Source organism: Physella acuta, unplaced genomic scaffold (assembly GCF_028476545.2).
Source record: "Physella acuta isolate Inbredline_101_S28 unplaced genomic scaffold, ASM2847654v3 ptg000519l, whole genome shotgun sequence".
Classification (NCBI taxonomy): Eukaryota; Metazoa; Mollusca; class Gastropoda; family Physidae; genus Physella; species Physella acuta.
In genome coordinates this window covers 142374-168120 of record NW_026732038.1, presented here as the reverse complement: position 1 = coordinate 168120, position 25747 = coordinate 142374, and the positions used below count along the sequence as shown (strand labels likewise).

The window sequence follows — 25747 nt, the reverse complement described above, 5'->3', positions numbered from 1 at the left end:
ACTACTAGCATCACGATTTTAAAAAGTGACGTGTTATATAACCTGTTGTAACTGTTTCAAAATAAGAGAACTAGTTTAGCTCACCCGTTTAAAAGGCGAGGTAATTATGAATTGATTTCATGCAATATTTTGAGGCCGTTTTTTTTTTTAATTTCGATTTTTAAAAATGCTTGAATATTTAATTATTTCTCTTAAAAACCACGCTTATTTTATGTATGTGGTTTTCTTTTTGTTTTATCTTTTCAATTTTTATTCATGTTTACTTTCGTGGTTTTAATCATTTCAATAATTGTTTCATAATAATTTGTGTTTCGCTATTTTTTAAAAATCCCTATTCGTACGAAAATACCAACGTCACTTCCGACTCTTATTTTCTGTTCTTTCCTGTCTGTTAGTCGATGGCTTTGTTTGGTGCTGTACTTCTAATGTCGTGCTAGACGGCAGAAGATAGCATCATGTCTGTAGAAGAGAGAAGCTCGTCGCCTAAAGAGGCGGAAATAGCTTTGGTTGCAGCTGTTTCTTTGACTGATTTTGATGAGGTTTCTTTGAGAAAAGGAGAAGTTGAAACTCGTCCTTTTCTGTAAGTTTGTATACTGTATGTACTACTAGACTAGATCTAGATTTAGATCTATCTAACTTGGCTGCAGAGGCGTAGCGACCCTTCCCGACGCCCGGGGACGAACTTTCGATTTGCACCCCCTCTCAAACTTTTGATTTGTACGTCCCCCCTCAAACGATTTGCACCCCCCCCCCCTCAAACTTTCGATTACTTTTTCCAACCCGTTTTGGCGCCCCCAAGGTCGGCGCCCGTGGACATATGCCCCCCTCTCCCCCCCCCCCCCCCCCCCAATCGCTACGCCTCTTCTTGGCTGGGATGAACTGTTTGTGTCCAAGCGGCCCGGGATAAAGGAAAGTGTCCTGTACGACTTAAGTTTTTGTTTCTTTATAACTTGTGCATGCATCTTACTCTACTGGGCATGGGTGAGATGAGGGAAATGGTAACATGGAAGACGCGAACAATGGGCTGGTGTTAGACCAGTGTTCGTTTGACAGCAAATTTATTTTTTAAATCAAGCCACAAATATGCCTATTGTAACACTACTCCGGACGGTCCACCGGTAAATTTTCCTATTTCCCGGAAAGATTCCTCTTTAGACCTAGCAATCCAGTGGGCAGATGAAGTAGAGTTCATTTGTTTCTTAACCTCGGCCTATGAAGAGATGATGTGGTCAGCACTATGCCCAGCCACTTACTTTCCCCAATATAAGTCAGTTACCCATCAGAACTGTGTAGACTTATGGACGTCCTACAATCACATTTCCGAACAAAGATCCGAACTCAAGAGCTAAGTATTATTGAATTACTAGACTGTTAGGTTGTCATCGTAACGCCTCGCCCTTAGTTGAATCAGCTGTTTGGATGGAGGGGAACTGATACATGGGTAACCTCTGGCTCTCCCCAACTTACTGTCCAGGCTTTACGTCTTATTATCAAAGGCGAAATAATCCAGCCGTCTATCATACTGTGGACCATTTTATTTATTTAGGTATATGGGTTATGTTCAGAGGCGTAGCGAGGGGGGGGGTGCGGACCGCACCGGGTGACACCATTTAGGGGGGGTGACACCAAGGCAAAATAAGAGTTAAAATATATAGAGAAATCGAGGGGGGGGGGGGGGTTGCAAATCGAAAGATTGAGGGGGGGGGGTGCAAATCGAAAATTGAAAGTTTGTCCCCGGGAAGAGTCGCTACGCCTCTGGGGGGGGGGGTGACACCATTAAATGCCCACCGGGTGACACCCGACCTCGCTACGCCACTGGTTATGTTTTAAATCTATGGAACGTATTTTATTACCACAAGAAAACTGTTCCTTTTTACCCCATCAGACTGGAGGCACCTCAAGCCCTGCATATTGTCATATTATTGGAAGAATTTGTTGACAAGTTAGAAGTCCTGACGTCGGCATATAAATCAAGGTACATCGATGTTCGAGCCAAGCAATCAATCATATTTGAGCACGCGAGAAATCGGCGGTTTTTTAAAACAGGACGTATAGGTCAAATGGTGAGATGAAGACGTGTATTTTATCTATTAGTGTTACTTAAATATGTCCAGGGTTGTTCGGCGCATTTGTGAATATTGTTTGGTGTTTCAGATATCCAACGAGAACAAGAACTACTTGGTGAAACAACACTACGGCTCAAGTATTCCAAGAAAACTTGTATACGCTTTTAGAAAACAACCCTACACGGAGATTGACTTAGAGACATTTGTAAGTACCCTCTGTGTATAAGTCTAATTACCAACCGCGAACATTTATCGCAATTTATGCGATTACGCCACACTTTTCTTTCGGCACTTTCATTGAAACCTTCACGATCCAGTGCTAGATTTACACTTTACAAGATTTCTAGCCCCACTTATTTCTGCGCGTATTTTCTTATGTTAGTAATTTTATATAGTGAGTTTTTGTCTTTATTTCGATCGATTTTTAACCACTTTTTTAATATATATTTAATACACATCCGAAAAGTAGTAACCTCAAATATTGGGCGACTCCTGTCATGAATTCTGTGTAGACAAATATATCTCTGTATACTTGAGTAGTATAACAATATGGCTACATTTACATGGAACAAGAGCATATGGGCTTTGTGCTTATACGCCGTATAGAATCCTGTCCATATTATATGACGCACATGTAACCCATACCCGTACAATTTAACAATAAAAACTATCTAGGAACCTCTCCACCTTCCTCCGCCCATATTCCTAGCCACTCCACATATTAGTACCTAAAAGCTGATATTTACTTTGTTAGGCTAAGAGCAAATCGGTTCTATAGAAATTAGCCTATTCGTGTTAGTCAGGGGTGAAAGCTATCAATTTGACTATTCTTATAGTATAGAAACATTGCAAAGTAGGAATTAAGAATATCACTTTCTACCTTATAAAATAGCATAGTATAACAGACTGATAAACAGACGCCTATCTTTATGTGCTACAGAGGCGTAGCGACCCTTCCCGGGGACAATCTTTCGATTTGCACCCCCCTCGAACTTTTGATTTGCACCCCCCCTCAAACTTTCGATTTGTTTTTCCATCCCATTTTGGCGCCCCCCCCCCTAAGGTCGGCGCCCGGGGACATATGCCCCCCCCCCCCCCTGATGTGCTATATACTTACGTTCTCGATCTCTAAAGGTCTCATGTGGCTAAAAGAAATGGTGTCGGCGTTTGTATCATGTTAGAAAGTTGATGGCTAAACACGGCGAGGTTTAGTTTGTGTTTAAATAACCAAAATTTAACGGCGTCTTTTCGGTGTACATTATCAGCAAAGATAAAGACGGAGAAAGATGTATCCAGCATGTTTTTTTGGTTTTTTTATATTTATAGGCGAAAGAAAAGGGACAGAAATTCGACTCAGAAGATAGCAAACTTCAGTACGATCGAGCGTTTTTTGAGCTGATTATTACGAAAACAATGAACAACTTACTAAGGGTATACTTATTAGACATTATTTTGTTACATTTGTTCAGTTGTTCTATGGCGATTTATTCATAACGATTGTATAATACAAATGATAAAATAAACTAGTTGAGCATCAATCAGCTCTGTCAACTCTAGATTTAATGAGTGACTTGTTGCTTACAACTGTCATCTGTTGACATTCTAAAACTAGTAGGCAAAACGTTAGATCGTTTGTTTGATACGAAATTTCTCAATGTTACTTGTGTTGGAAACTTACTTTGTCAGCATGTATAGTAGATCTAAAGAAATGTTCGTTTCGGTTAACTTAAGTATCCGTGGAAGATCCATATCGGATACAATTTGCATTGGTTAACTGAGGCACCGCCGTATTCAATTAATTAAAGACATTTGAATTGTCTAAAATAAAACTTCATGGTGGCATTTCGAAAATAGTTTTTAAAATACCTATAAATGTGTTCGAATCCCAGATTCGATTCTGACTCACTGGGCTTTGACGGGTAAAGGCGATGATTAAATTTAGGGGGATTTTGAAATGATATACTGTATGTAGAATCAGTGGCGTAGCGAGGTCGGGTGTCACCCGGTGCGGCACTTAATGGTGTCACCCCCCCCCCAGAGGCGTAGCTACTCTTCCCGGGGACAAACTTTCTATTTTCGACTTGTACCCCTCCCCCTCGATCTTTCGATTTGCACCCCCCCCCCGTCCCTCAAACTTTCAATTTGCACCCCCCCCCCCTCAAATTTTTCTCTATATATTTTACTATTTTTTGCCTTGGTGTCACCCCCCTAAATGGTGTCACCCGGTGCGATCCGCACCCCCCGACCCCCCCCCCCCTCGCTACGCTTCTGTGTGGGATTACGTTATTGCTCTTAAAAATTGTATTTAAACATTCGTTTTGAATTACAGAATAACTCCTACGAGTACTTGGCCCAGGTTGTTAACGATGAAAAGGATAAAAAAATCCATATGCTAACAATGTTTAAGAAGATCATAGACGACACGGCACGGATCAAATTCCTGAAGGTACAATACAAGACAGTACTGCTGTAGCAGAACATAACTTACTTATAACGCCAATTTGATTGTCTCAATTTTGAAACTTAGTTGTTTTTTTTTTTTACTTTCTTGCAGAGCATAGAGGAAATAATGTAATCGTGAACAAAAAGTATAGGATGGGTTTTTGTTTTCAGTTTTCGCCGTTTTAAATCTATTTACATTACACGGAATATAAGGAATGTATTGTAATAGTGCGAAAAATCCAAATCGAGATTTTGACAAATTTTGACGATTTATATTCTTTCGGAGCTGTGAAACTTGGCTTTGCAATTTCGTCCGTGTCTGTCTGCCATTCTTGATTATCAGTTAGGTTGTCGAAATTACATGTGAAAAAATGTACATTTGTAAGTAAAAACCTGCATTTTTACATCAGAAGTGGCCTACAATAAATACCCCCTTTTGTTTTCCAGCAAGAAAAAAACCAATTAAAGAAAGAAAAACTCAAAGAAATCGACGCATTGGATGCCCAGATTGTTCAAGTTAAAAACTCTATCCTAGAATTGCAGTTTAGAAAACCCCTTGAGGCTGAATATGTCAAAAACTTTGGTTCGTATATCCAAGACAAATATTGACGATTATGTTTAGTAAAGAGATACATACTTTTACACAAACATACACAACGAATATATATATATATATATATATATATATATATATATATATATATATATATATATATATATATATATATATATATATATATATATATATATATATATATAATATATATATATATATATATATATATATATATATATATATATATATATATATATATATATATATATATATATGATCTATATATATTGAGTTTTATCTGTTATTATTAAAAGGCCGTGTGATGGTCGAACGAGTGAGGAAAATGTGCAGTATAAACGAGGGCCAAATGGCCGAGAAACTGAAGGCTGTCAAGGGGGCGATGTTTAACGAGATCTCGTGCCACGACAGCATGATGAAGATTATCAAGCGTCAGCATCACAAGTTAAAGGTGCGCCACGACGTCACTTAGCCGGGTGTTACACGTTGCTTGTCTCCTTGGTGAATGGCAACCTGCCATGGGTCAGAGGCGTAACGACCCCTACCGGCGCCCTGGGATAAACTTTCAATTTTGCTACATTCCCCCCCCCCCCCCCCCATATATATTTTTATATTTATAATTCAAAACTGCAGCTAAACTGAGCTTTTAATTTTTTTCCAACTTATTTTGGAGCCCCTTGGGTCGGCGCCCGGGGACAATTGTACCCCCCCCCCCCCCACGTCACTACGCCTCTGCTATGGGTAGTGGTGTATATAACAGTTTATAACAGTTTTTAATATAAAATTAGCCAATTTTCTTTCGTTGTAACATTTCAGCCGTATTCCTCCCGTAGGATGTTGACAATCATCATCATCTTTTCCCGATCTTGTCCAAGACACATGGGGCAGATGAAGTAGAGTTTATCTGTCTCAAATACTACTTTATATCTTGGAGGATGCGCATTTCAATATGGCAAACCAGCAATTTCCTAATTATCCCCGTAGATGCCACTTTAGCAGACGTAGTTTTTAAAATATCAAACATTTTTTTTCTCTTCTAAAACAGCGTGTAATAATATCCTAAATGTAATGTCAGTGTTTTGGGTCGGATTGTCAGCTGTAATTGCAAGGGCACACCCAACGGCAGTTTAAACTTGGCCTCTGAGCTAAAGGAGTAGGCGCAAGGCCCGTGTATAATACACTGACCATGCAAAAGAAAAGCTTCCCCCCCCCAGAACGAAATGGAAATTTATATAGAAAATATATTCTTTTACCAGTGTTCGCCCCCCCCCCCCCCCGACCCCGGAAAATTTAGTTTGCTCCTCCAAAAATATCAAGTGCCCCCCCCCCCCCCCCAGGAGAAAAAAGTCTGAAGAAACACTGCATAAAATTGGACCGGAGTAGTAATTAATCCAAAGATTTGAATAATCCAATACTGTAACATTAACAACGAACTGCTCCGACAGAAAGTTCTCAGCTTCTGGGTGGAGAAATTCGAAAAAGACAATTCAAGACTGCAGGCAGAACTGGACGAGCTCAAGACCGAGAGAGCCAAAGCGCTGGCGAGAATAGCTTTCCTCAGAGAAAAGATTGTAGACTATCAGGAGATTGTTGACGACGACAGGTGAGTTGACCTACCTGTGGGGCATCAGATAGGTGAGTTGACCTACCTGTGAGGCATCAGACAGGTGAGTTGACCTAGCTGTGGGGCATCAGATAGGTGAGTTGACCTACCTGTGAGGCATCAGATAGGTGAGTTGACCTACATGTGAGGCATCAGATAGGTGAGTTGACCTACCTGTGAGGCATCAGACAGGTGAGTTGACCTACCTGTGAGGCATCAGATAGGTGAGTTGATCTACCTGTGAGGCATCAGATAGGTGAGTTGACCTACCTGTGAGGCATCAGGTGAGTTGACCTACCTGTGAGGCATCAGGTGAGTTGACCTACCTGTGGGGCATCAGATAGGTGAGTTGACCTACCTGTGAGGCATCAGATAGGTGAGTCGACCTACCTGTGAGGCATCAGGTGAGTTGACCAACCTGTGAGGCATCAGATACTTCTCTTTTGCTCAGATTTTGTGTCTTAGTGTGAACATTCCTAAGCGCTTTAGCTGAGTGATCGTGTGTGAAGGTAAATAGTTCTTTGACAAGCAAGAGCTAACGTGACAAGATGTCAATGACAAGATGTCGGTGACAAGTTCCTAAGATATTGAAACAATCTTAGTCAATGACAAGTTCTGTGATAGTGACACAATCTTAGTCAATGACAAGTTCTAAGATAGCGATACAATCTCAGTCAATGACACTTTCTAAGATAGTGACACAATCTTTGCCAATGACTATTTTTAAGATAGTGACACAATCTTAATCAATGGCAAGTTCTAAGATATTGAAACAATCTTAGTCAATGACAAGTTCTGTGATAGTGACACAATCTTAATCAATGACAAGTTCTAAAATAGTGACACAATCTTAGTCAATGACACTTTCTAAGATAGTGACACAATCTTTGCCAATGACTATTTTTAAGATAGTGACACAATCTTAATCAATGGCAAGTTCTAAGATATTGAAACAATCTTAGCCAATGACAAGCTCTGAGATAGTGACGCAATCTTAATCAATGACAAGCTCTGAGATAGTGACAAGATCCAGGTCAACATTTGAGCTAGTGACAACATAGACGTCAGAGACAGCATCTTGGCCTAATGACATGATCCAAGCCAAATACAAGAACTAAAGCATCCATTTTTTTTTTACCACGACAAGACCCAAGACCTACACAAGACGTTATCCAACTTATATATTTTAAAGCTTTCATTTATCCTATTCAGACGTATCAAGAAAAAAGCTGACGACTTACAAGAGAGGAAGATCTTTGAGGGCAAGCGCGCCACAAGAATACAAGCCTGGTGGCGCGGCACTATGTGCCGAAACAACCTAGGGCCTTACAGGAACCTTTTCAAAGACCTGGTATCCAAACATATCAATAAGAAAAAATAGACTGGAGCTCAGGGTCAAACAATTCAATCATCCTGGTCTCAAAATATTTTTTTGCTATTTAAAATTTTTTTTTTAAAAAAGTATACATTATTTTTATATGACGTTTACGAAATATCTACTTACTCTACTAATTTATTAATTATTTTTTTTTACTTTTTATGACTTTTACAATGACTTTACACTGACAGTTACTACAGATTTTTATATGTGTATACAAACTGTTTTTACATAGTAAATAAATTATACAATTTTAAAAAAAAATTGTTATTTCTAATGTGATTGATGTAAATGTGTAGTCTTTAAAGCAGCAAGTGTTCGTCCCTTCCCTGGAAGATACAAGGCAAAAGCCCCCTATAACCAAGTTGTTCTCGAGAGTTCGTGAACATACAATGGGCTATGTGCCCACCCACAGTAATGTAACACCTCACTACTGTTTTGGTGCTCACTATACGCAGATACTGCAAACAGTACAAGTCTTTGTCAAAAAAAAAAGGAGGGGGCGGGGTCTGTTTTTTTACTCAGATAAGCCTACTTACCCTCCCTGTAATTCAGAACGCTTGATTATACAAGAATGGTGTAAAAAAAAACCTCCCCCACCCCAGTTAAAACTTAAATGCTTTTTAAAAATAACACCTATTACTCTTAATGATCGCTAGTAGAAATGATACGTGCGTACAATTATTAGAAGCTTTATTATGTACTGGATAAATTTGCCTAATCATTTATCTTTTAGAGACGCTAATTGATCTCATTAGTAGCCTTTTTTTAATGTAGGCCTACTAACTTTAGTGAGCAGTGTTTTTCTGTGCATTAATATCAGTGAGCGGCAATCCCTATCACTCCAACAAATAAAAACACATTTCCGCAAAAGAATAATTTAATGATATGCAAATTTGGTATGAAATGACAAACATTCTTTCCCGTTGACTGCAACATTTACCACCATTCAATTTCATTTTTACTTCAATTTTTTTTTAAAAACAATAACCTCACAAGATAAACAGTCTCACAACGATTTGCTTTGAACATCTCTTATGTACAGATAATATTCTAGTTAGCAAATAAAATATTCCAGAAATATTTATCACACCAAAGTCGGATATTATCTACTGGTTGGGTTCGCCACAAAGCCATTACATAATGCAGCACACAAGGGAGGCAACAACACAAATAGGGGAAAAACAGAATTACCTGACTTGCTGGGATAAAAGTTTCTTATTGAACATTTATCAACATGTAAGTAGAGGACAAACAGTTGGAAATTGATGATGTGCAGACTTTGGTTAAGATTTAAACCAATAAACAAATGCAAAAACAATTATTTGTTCCAAAGCTAGCAAAGTTCATTTCAAATGAAAGACGGTTACTTATCAGAAGTGGTTATAATACAATATTACTAGGAAAAAAAATACCTGGTTCTAAATATCCACCATCAATGCTGTCTCAGCTTTCATTTTAATTCACTAGAGAGTTGTCACAAAACAAATTTTGAATTCCCAATCAAAAAGATGAATAATGAACAAAGTGAAGTTACAAGTAATGACTATGAGACAAAAATCATACTTAGGAAACAAAAATTATGCTGAATTGACATCAAGCCAATAGATGCAACATGAAGTGAGAAAACAAGCACAGTATACATTTATACAGTCAAGTGAAGCATTTGCATAAACACATCTGACGTTAAAGGATTTCATTTTAAGGAAGTGACACTTGTAGCCCTATGTTTACATAGAGTAGCAGTAATTACAAAGAATATTTCCACACCAAATTAAAGCATTTTTGTTGTCAACAACAAATTAAGTTTCTAATTAAAAAAAACTTGATAATACTCAATCAGCATTCAAATTTTTACTTAACTGCAAATTTTATTTTTGTAGAAAATTGTTTTTTTTTTAAATTTATAACCTTTTCCATTAGATATTTAGAATTCAAGACCATGCATGAAAGGCAGATTAGACTAAACATGAGTAAAATGGAATGTTGGGAAATATACACGCTAAACTTAGACAATCACAGAAATACATTTGGGTGGAGGCTAGTAAAGAAGCAAGAAAAAACACTAACAAAATTTTTGTATGGGCTGGGTTGGTTTCATGTTGACAATTTCTTTTCATGGTCAAGATTGAGGTTATCAACTTGTTCATGGCTGTGTTCATGTGAAGGAGTTAGTTGTTTGAAAATTGATTTGTATTAAACATGTAGAGTTATCACAGAGGGTGTGTTAACAAGAGCATATATACAACAAGTAGTAAACTACACACCCGGCCTTGATTGGATGCACTTGTACAATATCTAGGTCATGATACAACACTTTTTGCTGTCTAGCTAAATGTAAGGGAAAAAATGTATACACAAAAATGATGATTTTTATGAACTATTTAGGTTGAAGAAAGTTTTTAACAGCAGTTTAAGCAGTGTTTAACTTTAAAGCAAACAAAAAAAACTAAATGGTTTATAGTTCAATTTTAAATATTTTTTTTTACTCTTTTTCCTTTTAATCAACAATATAACTTTTTATAATTCGAGATATTCTAGGGCTAACCCTCTTTTACATCTCATGGTATTAATTATATTTTAGTACACTTTAGGTAGGTCTAGTTAAAAGAACTGATAAAAAAATATTTTTGGTGAAATTGTGGTTATTAAATACCTAGATTGTGGTACATTCGTTTTTCAGGCAAGAAAAACAAGCATTCAAGCAGTAACATTCAACATTACATATTTAATGACACGAAAATAACTTTCTATTTTTAAAAAAAATCTGATAAATATCAAGCAAATCATACAACTGTACAACACTAACCCCTAGAATAGCTTCAGAAACTAAAAATATCAAGAGGCAGAAGGAGTAATAATTCTTTAGTTTGATGCATAGTGACAAAAGAAAGAAATAAGATAAACCCACATAATTCTAATAAGATTTAAAAGCAAATTGACATAAAAATTCTTACCAGCAGTACAAAGTGAACAAAGCCCACAAATGATGACATACATAAGTAATCTCTACCAGACCATTCGCTAGTTTTAAACTTCAGGTTATCAGTTAAACAGCTTATTAATGTAAGAAAATACTAATATTGACTTCAGGCTTTTTGAAAAACTCTTAAAACTAAAAGTAACTGCCTTGGTGAAGTGTGTTCGTTTTAGTAATTATTTTACCATGCATTAAACTATTATAAAACTTGTTTTTTTTTACAATGATAGTCTTCAAAATATGAAACTTCTATTCAACTGTAACTAGCATACAAGTTCATTTTTAGATGTTAAACAAAATTTATAGTGGATTTCAAATTTAACAATTTCAATGTACACAAACTAGTGAAATAGGCCAATTTAAAAAGTAAGCCTGCAGGATCAGCTGACTGAGGTTCATTGCCATCTAATATTTCAACATTTGTGGTAAAAAGAAAAAGTTTCAAATCCAGAGCAATCCACAGAGTTGCATCAACACACATACTACAAGCCATAGTCTTCTCAGCTTTTATGTAGTGGGGGTCGTGGTCCCCTTTGTGTAAGGCCCTCAAATCTTTTGAACGTGTAGTTGATAAAAACCCAATCTTTGTATTTAGGATCCTTGAACTCTTCTTCATTTTGTTGGGAAGCAGCTGAAAATTGGGAGAGTAAAACATTTTGAACTAGTGCATGAAATTTTAAAGTTTGTTTAATAATCTTAAGTTCTGTTTCCGATTTTAGTCTATTAACTTCATTAACCCCAAGTAATCCTTATGATTTATTGATTTCTACGAAAAATTAAAAAAAAAAACCTTTTATTTTTATTACACAACATTTTAAAGCTATTTGTATTGCAGATGTGCTGATCCATGGCATTAGCACTGTGAGTTTATGAAATGTATATAGATACGGCAAAGGGTGTAGTAAGAGCAAATTCTAAACTATAATGAAAATATTTAGATATCTTTAGAAAGAATAACAGAAATGAAACATCTTTAATGGGCATAACAAGTATGTTATAAAATTCTAAATTTCATAAGCTTTGCACACTAGAACAAAAGATGATCAAGTAATACATCAGCTATGATTTAAACAAAACTATGAGAAAGATAAGTTAACTTTTCTCAAAGTATGTGTTACAGCAAACTTCAGATTAGCATTGGATACCTTGAATAGAATACTTTGGATAATGTGTAAATAGTAAAGGCTTTTTAATTGCTTTATTATCACAACAGTAATGTTCAAAATCTTATGAAACTGAAGAAAGCCATGCAATAATAGTTTTTACATGTGACTCAGTAGTTTCAGCGCATAATATATCTCTAGAGTCATTAACACTAACTGTAGCAAAATGTCCAAAATCAATAATAACTTACGAAGCTTCAGGTCAATTTCAGGGAAATCATCAAAGTTTGATGTATCATCAATACCTTTGACATCAACTGGTATGAGTGCTGGTCGTTCCCTAAAAAAAATAAGAATTTTTTTTACTAAGTTTTGTCAGAAACATGATAAAATATTTTTGTTATGAAGTGAATAAAAATAGATGTTCAAACAAACCTAATGTGTTCCCAGTCAACACCTCTGAAGAATGGATGTGAGGTTATCTCTTCAACACTGTTTGCACCAATTCTGTGGTCCGGATCACAGCAGAATCTGTAAAGTTATCAACTCTCATTTACAAGTGATCAATAAAACTAAGTAAAGTAATGTTCAAAAGGGCACAATATAGCATTACACCTACGGCATGATAATTTATAACTAAACTAATCAGTTAAAAGTGGGACAGGGTGGTCTAGCGGTAGAGAGCTGGACTGCTAACCCGTATGGATCGAGTTCAAATCCAGGTTCAAGTCAGTAGACCGTCCATGAGTCCACCCAACTCTGATGGGTACCTAACTCACGTTAGGGAAAGTAAAGGCGGCTGGGCATAGTGCAGATCACACTATATGCCAGGGTCACAGAGACAAGTGAACTCTACTTCACTTGCCCCATAGACCGTCAGGTTTGAAAGGTGTCACAGCCCTTTTGTATGACTCGGTTCATGGCACAAACTAAAGGCAAATGCAAACCACATTATTGGTGATTTTACAGTCTTTTATTGATATCAGATAATATAGCAGCTACACTACTAGAACCACGACTTCAGTTTCGTCATCTCCTCGCGCTCTCTCTACCTCTCTCTGCTTCCTTTCCTTAGCGCACACCCATCCTATATTTTTATATTCATATTGCCTTTTTAAGATACATAGTCGAAACATACATTCATCTACATTTAACTGTTACAAAAGGGAAACTTTACTTTTACTTTTTAATCAGTTAAAAACAACCTAAAATGATAAAGTTTTAATGCAACCCTCTTGTAGAAATACGAAGGCCAGAGACACAAACTATAAATTAGTCAGCATTTGATAAAATGTTAACCTTTTGATGAGATCTCTGGCTTCATTAGAGATTGGCATTTCTGGAGGGAAGATAAGAGTTTCTCTCCAGTTCATCACCTTTCTGTATGTTTCCTGAGGGTTTTCTGAGCAGAATGGGGGATAACCTGCCAAAAAACAAGACCATTAAATAGCTGAGCTAAACAAATTACAACTCAAATATTTTAAAAGAATAATATAGAAAGATGAATAAGCTGCATACAACCCGCTTTAAAGGAAAAAGAACAGAATACCAAATAAAACTGTCTGGTATATTTCACATAATTTGGTCTCCACAAAATTTAGGAAACTCCAAATCATTTTTACCAATTTTATTTCTCATTATAAACTTTTCTGAAACTGTGAATTTACTACAAATAAAACTGTGATTTAGCATTTCTGGGTGATAAATGGACCAAACTCACCAATCAACATCTCATACATGATGACACCAAGTGACCACCAATCACAAGAGCTGGAATAACCATTCTGCATAAAAACTTCTGGTGCTATGTAATCTGGTGTTCCAACTGTTGAATAGGCCTGTACAGATACAATTAAAACAGTTATCAATTAAAATTATGCTGTAGGTGGCATTTTAGTTTGTTATGTCCATGTATCTTTGTTAGTACTGTAACTATATACATGTTTACTAAAAAGCTTTTTGGATCTTACAAGTATCAGAGCATGCACCCTGACATAAATGGTGGTGGGAAATATTTAAGCTGAGGATTTTTACTATCAATAGAATAAAGAATGAAATCAACATACTAATGCCCTCCTATTTCTTTTCCAGCTTTCTGCTTTCCTTTTAGAGTCCATTGGATTTCCATCTGAGAAATAAAAATAAAATAATACAATTATAGAATCAAACAACATTTTGCACTTTTTTGTTTGTTTTTTTATCTCCCTTGTATTTCTCCCTGAGAAGTAATTCTGTTGTATCCTAATGCTCCTTTGCATGTGAAGTGCTGTGGTCATTTGGGCAATTTTCACTCATCAGGAATTCAGGTACCAAGGTACTAAGTGTAAAAATAAGCCTAGCGATTCATTTAATCTTTAAAAATCTTTTTCAAATGAAAAGAACTTGTACCTGACCAAGGGTATTATACATTTATTTTTTAAAAAGGAAAAAAAGTTTTAAAATTTTATTTTCAACGGTTAAATGCGGCATTATAAGTCAAAAGGCCACATCGAATTCAGTGACCTTTTTTTCATACTGTGCTTACCACAGAGGAATGATTTGTGTACAAGTAAATACCATGATTAATTACATGCTGAGCTGTTTTATTTTAATTAAATCAGAGCAATAGTTCAAATGTATAAATTAATTAAGAAGTCCAAGCTACATTCTTTGCGTTTGCAGAATAGCTATTTTGACATTCAATTAGAAGATGTAAACATCCACAACCCCCCGCCCAAAGTCCAGTTGTTTTTGGACCCCCTTCAGCATGGACACAATAAATGGATGATCCCTCATATTGTTACCTTTATAATGATACATTTATTCTTAACTTTTTAAAAATAGATTTTTAAAATAGGACAGGTCTGGAATATAAATATCCATGTATTATGTGTAATAAAAACCTGTAAATAATTCAGATTTTTTTTCTTGGCCAAAATACAATGTGCTGTGTACTTCAAGTTAGGCAACATCTGTGGACTGGCTACAAACTTCAGAGCTGTGTGTGACTCACCAGGCTATAAATAAACTGATCTTGTTTACAAGGTGTACTTACTGCAAAAATCTTTCCCTAAGTTAGAACTTTTAGAATGCGATGTTAAATCCTTGTAGAAGTCTGTTCTGTGGGATTTTTTCATGCCTGTACATAAACCAAAATCTGACAACTTGATATGACCCTGTCATAGAAGAAACAAAACATTGCAGGACATAAGTTTGATTAACTGGGTCACATTTAGTCTGATCTTGAACCTAAAGTTTTGAGATTGTGTTATTATAATAAAAATTGGACAAACGTCAAGTTTTCTGATACAATAATGGTTGAATAAAATACAGTTAAAAATAATTATAATTCAATAATGTTTCTCATATTTAATTGATAAAAAGTGTTACCCTATTGTCTAACAAAAGATTATCTGGCTTGATGTCTCTGTGTATAAAGCCCAACTTGTGTATAGAATCTATGGCCAGCACTGTTTCAGCTACATAAAACTGGGTTTGTTCCTCTGTTAGTGTATCTTTTTTCATTAGTAGTGTCATCATGTCCCCTGAAACAATGGATTGCGACATTAGTTCAAGCAGTCATTACAGGCAGTTGAATATTTTAGCAGTCATTACAGGCAGTTGAATATTTTAGCAGTCATTACAAGCAGCTGCAAGTAGCAATTTTTATAGGTTTTTCTGTCATCTACAGGTCTATATAGTATTGTGTGTAAGAGGGTGGGCAATATTTACAAACTTATTTTTCTCTAGTAATAAAATGCTTTTTTGTTTTTAGAAAATAAATGACAGGAACATGGACACCTACCAGCAGCACACTAATTATATCACCAGTGAACTTAAGAATTCAGCAGAGTTAAGACAAGTCATTACAGTAATTACTAATGAAAATTACAGTCACCAATCTACATAAAGAACTGGTCCACAGGGAAGAAATCCCAGACAATTTGATTGATGATTATTGCCACTAATACTAGAGCATGGCCAGAGGGGAGATTTGGAGATAGAGCATTCATGTCAACTTGGTGACCAGCCAAATGACCAGTAATTACCACTAATAGCCCCTTCTTATCAAACACAGTCTGGTGGGATAAGGTTGGTAGCAGAGAATGTAAATCATTGGGATCCTGTCTGATCTCCTAACAACAGAGTACTACAAAACATACCCATTTGTATTTGACAGAGCAATGTATTTTGGACGGTGCCTGTTCATGAACTGATGTACAGGTGTCTGTTCATTAACTGATGTACAAAGTGTACCTGTGCTAAACATTAGTTGTTCAGTTTTTCTAAGTTGGCACATAAACAGTAAACCATTTTGCAGTGAAACTAAAATCAATGCTTGGTTAAAATACCAAACTGTGTAAACAGTAACAGAGCACATCAGTTACACATCTACAGACACATGCTGGCTTGGTTAGGGAGCAGGGGAGAGAAGGGGAGGAGACAACATTATACAAGCTTAATAAAAGAGGCGACAGCTTGCTGTTTTCTGAAAAACAATGTAGAGGTGGATATGCTGGTTTTAAAATGGGCAATACTGCTCAATGTTTCTTTACATTTAACTACATTGTGTACAGCTATTTAGCACACAGCTTACAATAATATTTATAAAAAAAAAACCACACGTGTATAAGGGCAGCACTAATGACAAGCAATCAGGTGACTAACTCTGATCCTCTCCCACCAGTTACAGTGGAGCTCACCTCTGCCCTGCTATGTCCAGTGGGTCAGCATTATTTGCCTCTCAAGTTAAAGCTATTTAACCTAATTAAATTCACCAGTTTAACTTGTACCAATGGGATTTCACATGTTTTAACGTGATTTCACGTGTTTTACCGTGGTTTCACGTGTTTTAACGTGGTTTCACATGTTTTAACGTGGTTTCACGTGTTTTAACGTGGTTTCACATGTTTTAACGTGGTTTCACGTGTATCAATGTGATTTCACATGTTTTAACGTGATTTCACATGTATCAATTTGATTTCTCGTGTATCAATGAGATTTCACTTATTTTAACGCGATTTCACGTGCATCAACGTGATTTCGCGTGTATCAACGTGATTTCACATGTTTTAACGTGATTTCACATGTTTTAACGTGATTTCACATGTATCAATGTGATTTCAAGAGTATTAATGTGATTTAACCATCCTCTGTGATTTGTCGCAGCAGTTTTCACACCCACGTAGTGTAATTTTTTTTATATAAATACCGCCCGTACGCAGCAGACCCGAGGTCCTTACACTTGTATGACACAGTGGTTTCACCAAGCAAGTAATAAATCTAAACCTACATTCAACATTTTGGCTAATGCAAATTTTTTTTCAATTTTCCTTAGGGTTTAGATCTAAACGTTTCTAATAAATGAAAACTATCCAATGGAATACGTGTCAGCTGTGTTACGTCATGGCCATGGGCTACAAGGACGGCTGATAACCCTGAGGGGCAACCGTCTATTATTTCAAGGGGAAGCAAACCTGTCTTGTTGTTCAACATTCAGGCTAGCTAGGATACCACACGTGTGTTAATCTAGTAATGACTCAAATGCGCTCTACTCAAAATTTATTGCGTATATTCTTATAGACAGAGAAGTCCGCCAAGTAAATGTCAGTGTACACACCATTACAGAAAGTATGCTGCGTATTGATTCAAATTCATGGGGGGGGGGGGGGGGAGGCGGACTGTTGAATATCATAACTAAACATGACAATCGGTAGTTTAACTGGGGGAAGGGGAGGGAGCGGGTAGAAAATATAATCAAAGTGACATCTACCTTTGACGGCAAGCATCCAATATTGATTTGAGGCAACAAATCGTGATGGTAAAAAATCGATACACATTTGCTGTGTGTAACAGTATTGGTATAAGAGCTTTGTACAAAGCTGCTATGACGATGGTTACAGTTTTTAAGACATACAAAATTTCACCAGCAGACTAGTTTCATTGCTCGGTGTGTGTGTTTAGCTCATGCCCTAACAATAGCAGACTGAGTAGAATAAGTCTGAACAACTAGCCCAGTGCTAGTGTTATTTTTTTCTATTGCTCATCTCAAGTACCCAAAGACTAATAACACAAATAACACTATACATTTTTTCACACTAAACAAACCCAACGTTTTTTAGAAGGCATCAAAGTGGTGTGAACAAAGTACAAATCAATCTAATTGATTTTTAAGGTTCCTAGCATAACTAGCAGCTGCTTGCTATCAAAGGCCACTTACTTGACTGGCATATGCTTAATATCAAAGGCAACTTGGATAGCATAACCAATATACATTTTTATCTAATAAGAAACTCAACTTTCTTTCATCCACCAACCCCAACTTCAACAGAGTTTGGAAACCCAATATTAAATGCGTATTTCTTCAACAGTTGATTGGTAGGAGAGATTAAAGTTTTCACTATCCAGCTGTGTATCAAACACATCCATCCGTTTCAACAGTACTTACCTCCCGGCAAAAACTCCATAATAAGGTACAGACTGCCTGTGTCTTGAAAAGAGTAATACATCTTGACCACCCACTGATGATCCGCCTCTGCTAAAATATCACGTTCAGCTCTGACGTGGGCTATCTGTTGGTACATACGGGAGAAATAGCAGTAGTCTGTGTAGTTAGTAAAAGCTTCAAGTTCACAACACCCTTCCTCATTTAAATAGTAATCATTATCTTGTATGTATCAAATGGACGTGTGTGTATCAAATGGACGTGTATGTATCAAATGGACGTGCATGTATCAAATGGGCGTGCATGTATCAAATGGACGTGCATGTATCAAATGGACGTGTATGTATCAAATGGACGTGTATGTATCAAATGGACGTGTATGTATCAAATGGACGTGTATGTATCAAATGGACGTGTATGTATCATATGGACGTGTATGTATCAAATGGACGTGTATGTATCAAATGGACGTGTATGTATCAAATGGGCGTGTATGTATCAAATGGACGTGTATGTATCAAATGGACGTGTATGTATCAAATGGACGTGTATGTATCAAATGGACGTGTATGTATCAAATGGGCGTGTATGTATCAAATGGACGTGTATGTATCAAATGGACGTGTATGTATCAAATGGACGTGTATGTATCAAATGGACGTGTATGTATCAAATGGGCGTGTATGTATCAAATGGACGTGTATGTATCAAATGGACGTGTATGTATCAAATGGACGTGTATGTATCAAATGGACGTGTATGTATCAAATGGACGTGTATGTATCAAATGGGCGTGTATGTATCAAATGGACGTGTATGTATCAAATGGACGTGTATGTATCAAATGGACGTCTCGTCTTACCTGATCTTTCTCCACCATATCAGCTTTACGTAAAATTTTCATGGCGTACACATGACCCGTGTCTTTTTTCTGTACTAACCGGACCTGAAAAGTGGGTAGTGGTGGGATAACAGCATGTCACCAAAGTAGGGTACAGTTGTAAATAAAAACAGTCCAAGTTCAACCAACAAGAGTTGTGACCAACAAAATATAAATCGTCCAAGACACAAGTATTCACCAATCAACTAGGTATTGATGGTATAAAAAACATTTTAAAATGCGACAACAGTTATTTTAAAGTGATCAACCTAAGAATGAGATCAGAGCATAAGCTGTCTTATCAAGTCAGCTATTAAGATGTTACAACGGTGACCACATATAAATAGTCATATTGAAGAATCTAATAGTTTTGGGGTATTCATATACACTTTCAACTAAGGACAGGTTTCCTTGCTTTCATATAAGATCTGTACAATTCTCCAAGGAGACTCACCAGCTAACCCGGGAGGTAAAATAAGGTTTCGTGTACTCAAAGTGTCATTTAACACCTTGTTCTACCGGGGGAAAATTCGATATGGAATTATCGATTAGATTCATTAAGAAAAGGACCCCTAAAAATCGATTTTTTTTCTTCTCAAGTTCAGCGTCCAACAATTATTTTATCTGAATGATGTTTGAGTTAAAACTATAACCAGGGGAATCGAATTGTGTGTGTATATATGTGTGTATGTATATATACATATATATATATATATATATATATATATAATATATATATATATATATATATATATATATATATATATATATATATATATATATATATATATATATATATATATATATATATATATATATATATATATATATATTATAAAACCACCCAGTAGGCTCCCGATTACACTGAACCTTTACTTAAGAAACAATAGCCTTTAAACACCATTAGGTGCCCGGTTCTCATTTAATATATCGAACGTGAAAACGTTTTTTAATAACAATATCGATCATAAGAGAACGTTTTAAAGCCACACCAACAACAAAACTATCGACCATAGGACAATTTGTTTAATAGAATGGGCTGTGGAGACACCCACGAGTGCTAAAAATAGCTAAACTATGGTTAGGTGGTCAGAGAAGGTTATACTATAGACGTATGGATCACATTTATATTTTTTAGATGTAACTTTTGAAGAGTACTAATGTAAGGTGTGTCAAGGCTGTCATTCAACCAAATACACAAAGAAAAAATGAAAACTAATTTCTGCCCAGCTAAAACCGGATTTTTTTTTTTTGCCGCCGAAGAGTACATAACTATCTACAAGCACGTATACAAGCCTGTGTCAATACCTACACCCTAATGACGTCAATAGCTGACAAATAACAAGCACGTTAAATAAACCACACCAACGTTTACGTGATCAGCCAAGCATGTCTTGATTAACAGCTGCACAGGTATTAATAACTATCTCAATCAGATTACAGCCAAGTTAGCCTGCTTGAGTGCTGCTGTTGGCTAATGACCACTTTATTACTGAGCACATTCCAACTACATTCACGCTAATACTTATATTATAAAACACTAAACTAGACGTTTCAATGGGAATATAATGTCACTACCTAACATAGTCTAACACAAGGACACATGGTTAAGAGCTACGAGGAAGAAAAACGATCGGGTTTGCGAATCAATGTAACCTTTGACTGACAAGTTTACAACTGATTGGAGAATTCGTGAGGTTCCCATGTGTAGGTATGTTGTAATTTCAACAATCACCACCAGGTCGACTACGCCTTTACGACTACCGTCGAAGGTAACCCTGGGCCCTCGCGGGTATCATTCGTAGGGTTACTGTACTACAACACTGCCTCTTTAACGGCCCTGTTTTACCGAACAATTTAATATGAAAAGTTCACCATGCGGTGATCAAGCAACTAAAAATGTAGAGAACTACATAAACTAGATACGGCATGCTACAGGGCTTTAATTATCAATCCAGAGGATAAATTGCTGCAAACACTAATAAATTTTGCTTTGATAAACTTTAACCCGTATTTGATAATGGTGCAAGCCAAACGTCCACCAGGTCTTAACACTGACGTTATTTCATACAAGACCCCCCCCCCCCCGATTTAGGCCAGGTTTACTGGCGCTGCATGTTGAAATTTCGTGACCCAAAGCTAACATTAGGTATCAACGTTAAATCAAGCAGATCACTGGTTCTAAAAATAAATAGTCAATACTGAGAGCAAGGCTGGGTTGGATCAGTTTTCTAGATCAGTACAAATCGAACTGACAGGAAACAAAAGATATCAACGTATTTAACCTGAAATGAAACCATTCACAGGCGAGGTTTAAGGATGAAGACACCATTGTCAAGGTTCGCAACCTAAAGGTAGTCAAAACGAAATCATAGAACCGTTGAAAAAGGAACGTTCCAAGTCAGGAAATCTTGAAGTGGTGTCGAATAATAGAACAGGAAATACGGTGTTTGATTTAAAACTACACGATAAGGCTTCAGTAGCATATTTTTTTATGTGTTAAAAATGCAATCTCTAAAACTTTCAACTTGTCCATATTTCAACTACAGTGACAACTAAATGTTCCACTTGGCTGGGTAGTGATGTCACAAGACTAGATAAACACGGTGTGACAATGGCTAATGCAAGCTTTAACTAGCATCAAACTTCTCAGGTTATTTTAAATCTTTATTGCAGTTACTATTGACATAGTCAACGTTTCTTGTTGCGCCAAAAACTATTTATGGTGGTCTCTAGTTACTAAAATATTTGGTCCCATTACTAATCACATGGGAACTATCACATTACAAAAACAATTGATTTTTTCCCCAACGCATGGATTCAAGTCAGCAATCAATATGTCGATGCAATCAATAAAATGAAAGGCTTTAACCAAGTTGCAAATCTAATTGGCCAGTGCATTCAAATGCATTTAATAATGTATCCGTTATTTGCAAAATGACACACAATGTGTTAAACTGAAATCCACGAAATGGCCAATAAAACAATTTAATCAGTAGGTAAGTTATGTTTTTTAAAGAGTTAAAGTACGGAAAATATTTTTTAAACTTTTTCCCCAGAAAGAAATGTGTCAATAAGCTCTGAATCCTATTATAGAAAGTTAAACCAATTTTTTAAAAAAAAAACATATTCAAGTTGTCTGTTTTTATTGCGAATTTTATATTCCTTCAAATTTTAATAACCTGTCATAATCCATTTAAACTTAGTTCTAAAAACTTTGTTTTACATTCAGACCATCGGTCGATCCAGATGTGGGTCATATAATTATATAATCTTTGCTTCATGCAAAGATTTAACATAGCAATAGTGTGTACAAGCATCCAAAATCGGTCAGATCTGACCACAACAGCCCTAACGGGGAGATTATATCTATTTGAATATTAGAGCGATATTCCCGCTGGAACGGTTGTACACAACGCCAATCCACCCCCCCCCTCCCCCCATTACCCTTAGAACGGCCATGTAAAATGCATAGGGTTGTAGTGAATCTATGTGTCTGGGGTCTGTCAACTAGAGTTGTCGAATTAGTTCCGTTGTTGTTTCCCATTGTCTAGTTTAAACATTTAGGCAAACGTTTTGACAAACTATCGATCAATACATAACTATTAAATCATAAAATTGTGTATCAGCTAGCGATCTAGAATAATAAAACTTAAATAAGATGAATCATAGCCTGTTGTCTGATTAAAATGACATAATGTAGACCCTAATGACATTTTTTCATAAAAGTCTATTAAGAAGTTAAAGACTACGTTTTCTGAATAATTAACTTCAACAGGCCTACTAATTTTGACGCAACAGACAGACCGTGTCAACTAGATCCTGCACGCCATGTAAACAGGGTGAGAAGTTGATAAATAGACATCAAGGTAAGATACGCCCTGATTCATCGGTGGCACGCCTTAACAAGGGAGAAAAAACAAGGATTGACGTGTCTTTGTCAACAAAACAAACCTCTATCCAAAACAAAGACCGATGTCTCGTGACTATCTAAACATGTCTTCGCAATGTTTTGTCAATAAAGAAGGATATTACAAGGTTAAGTTAATGAGAAGGTTCTAGGGGCTGCTTGCTGCTGTTGGTGGGGGCTGTGTACATGGGCTTGATCAATACGTTTAGCCACACATGAGCTACTGTACATTCAGTGTTTCTTCCAGACTTTTTTCTCCGGGGGGGGGGCGTTGGGGGGAGGTGGGAAGAGGAGATTGCACTTGAAATTTTCGGGGGGACATGACGACACTGTTAGATGTATGTATTTTCTATATAATTTACTTTTCATTCGGGGGGGGGGGGGGGAAGCCTGGAAGAAACTCTGTGTACATTATTAGCCTCTTGTGCTGGGTCATGCTCAATGACTACCACAACAGCAGTACATGTCAGAATAGTTGAATTAACAGTCCAGGAGATACACATAACACAACAAAATTGGAATGTCTATGTATAAGAAAAAAAAAACCTCTCTTAGTTTCTACAAACTTAAGGGTCAGATAAATACAACTGCATACAATTTGCAACCTCGAGCCGTAAAACCAATGAGATAGAATACATTAGCATCTACAACATACTTAAGTTGAATGGCTGTCGAGAGATGGTTCAGATTAGAGCTAGCGTTAAATACATGGTGTTTAAGTATTCTCTCAACATGAGGTCTTTTTGTTCAGGCCCTCTCCTTAACGTTGCCTCTGCCATTCAATGAATTACATAGCAACAGTTTATTTTCAGCTCAAACCTGATGATGTAAGCCGCTAAATAAAGGAACACATTCATCTATTCATAGATTTTCTCAAGAGAATAAAGTAGTGCTATTGTTTTTCCCCCTTACGCCAGTTAATCTTCCTGTTTAGGACGGGACGAATATTCAAGTAGTTAAACAAACTTACCTCCCCGAAAGCTCCTCGCCCTATAACCTTTAGTGACTCGAAGTCATCCACGCCCAATCTTGACCTTTTAAGTCGAAGAAATTCTGTTTCTTTTAGAGCGTGTTGCTGCCGCCGTTCACTTTTCTGTCAACAAAAGAAAACAATTATTCAAGACTATAGATATAAACTTGGCTTAATGCCATCACATAGTACTTAGTAGTTCAGTAAACAAAAAACAAAAATTACTTTTTTTCTTCGTCTCATAAAAGAAGCCCAAACTTTGTTATTATATCTCATCATATTATGGTACAATAGTACAGTAGCTTCCCCTGAGTGGGATCATTCCTGCATACAAATGGGATTAAAGGGGTGCAGATGTGGAACATACAGCAATAGTTTAACAGGGTAGACGAAGCCAGTTGAGATGTTAGGATGGTATGGTGTCGCTGTTTTAACAGCGTGACTAAGCGCGTGCATGTTTAGAGATGAGTCACGCACGCAGACAATGCGAGCTGCCACTTGTTACGATGATGCTCGGTGACTCAAGAACCATGACAAACGGTGCCCAGATTGTCAAGTAAAGACCAAACTATAAGTCTGTTACAGAGAGATACATAGTAATAGGTTTCTAATCACGAAATACTTCTCAATCGGGGGAAGACAAATGTTTTAAGTCATTTGGTTTAAAAATCGGTTTTATTCTTCAATGATTTGATCCTACTATAATTTTGGCAGAATGTGAAGGACAACTTTACACGAGGCTGTCCCCTAACTGCTAGTATCGCTTTAGTTACATTTTACTACATGCAACTTTTATTATGTGTGGCAATGTAATATTCATCTGTTGCCGCACAGCATGCATCTACACAAGCACGTAATGGTTATAGTTAGATCAACAGACAAGAAGCTTCGTGAAAACCCCATTAATTAGTAAAACATTGCTATTAATTGAATGCTGTTGAAATATTTTAGCGCGTATTAAAATGTGACAATAAACCCATTAGCCTAAACTATACACGAAGCTAAACAGAAATAGAAAACCCAACACGCATACATGATCTTTTTAGCAATTTTGCAAGGCTTGAAGACGACAGATAGGCATCTTCACATCTTAATGCGGACGTCAGCCACACAACAAAATACGACAAGGTGAAAACAGTTGCAATCAGATTAGAAGATACAAACTGGCGGACCTATCACTTTAATCTGGTTGGACAAAAATATTTAACTGACTCAAGTTGTAACATGAATACCGGATTTCGTGGCTTTACAGTCCCATTAATAGCAGAATAAATTAAACTTTAAAATATCTTACTGGGAAAGCAGGGACAGAACTTGCGATTTTTTAAGTAATAAGATACGATAGTGTGTGTGTGTGTGTGTGTGTGTGTGCGTGTGTGTGGGGGGGGGGGGGGATAGAACAAGAAGCAGGGTTGCT

The 25747-nt window shown here is 36.6% G+C and overlaps 2 protein-coding genes across 6 annotated transcripts in view; one reads left to right on the top strand and one right to left on the bottom strand.

The window, feature by feature from the left end:
- Positions 1 to 380: 380 nt before the first annotated feature.
- Positions 381 to 8293, top strand: LOC131945039 (dynein regulatory complex protein 9). Its single transcript, XM_059306020.1, has 9 exons — positions 381 to 580; positions 1886 to 2063; positions 2155 to 2271; positions 3393 to 3497; positions 4396 to 4512; positions 4956 to 5091; positions 5379 to 5533; positions 6528 to 6685; positions 7898 to 8293. Exons 1-9 carry the CDS (start codon positions 456 to 458, stop codon positions 8064 to 8066), a joined length of 1260 nt encoding a protein of 419 aa, XP_059162003.1. The 5' UTR covers positions 381 to 455; the 3' UTR covers positions 8067 to 8293.
- A 632-nt stretch (positions 8294 to 8925) lies between these two features.
- LOC131945032 (serine/threonine-protein kinase tricornered) overlaps positions 8926 to 25747 on the bottom strand; it is a 47596-nt gene continuing 30774 nt past the window's right edge. For all 5 annotated transcript variants that reach the window (XM_059306009.1, XM_059306007.1, XM_059306005.1 and 2 more), the window contains exons 4-14: positions 24331 to 24453; positions 19433 to 19516; positions 18574 to 18697; positions 15516 to 15670; positions 15181 to 15301; positions 14213 to 14274; positions 13867 to 13984; positions 13446 to 13569; positions 12582 to 12677; positions 12398 to 12486; positions 8926 to 11674 (exon numbers count right to left, since the gene is read on the bottom strand). In XM_059306009.1, coding sequence (XP_059161992.1) covers positions 11544 to 11674; positions 12398 to 12486; positions 12582 to 12677; positions 13446 to 13569; positions 13867 to 13984; positions 14213 to 14274; positions 15181 to 15301; positions 15516 to 15670; positions 18574 to 18697; positions 19433 to 19516; positions 24331 to 24453 — 1227 coding nt within the window. In that variant the 3' untranslated portion in view covers positions 8926 to 11543. The remainder of the gene's footprint in view (positions 11675 to 12397; positions 12487 to 12581; positions 12678 to 13445; positions 13570 to 13866; positions 13985 to 14212; positions 14275 to 15180; positions 15302 to 15515; positions 15671 to 18573; positions 18698 to 19432; positions 19517 to 24330; positions 24454 to 25747) is intronic.

Coding starts and splice junctions, on each gene's coding strand:
- LOC131945039 (XM_059306020.1), top strand. CDS start 456: ATGTCTGTAGAAGAGAGAAGCTCGTCGCCTAAAGAGGCGGAAATAGCT. Junction 5,534..6,527: donor GTCAGCATCACAAGTTAAAG/GTGCGCCACGAC, acceptor CTGCTCCGACAG/AAAGTTCTCAGCTTCTGGGT. Junction 6,686..7,897: donor GAGATTGTTGACGACGACAG/GTGAGTTGACCT, acceptor TATCCTATTCAG/ACGTATCAAGAAAAAAGCTG.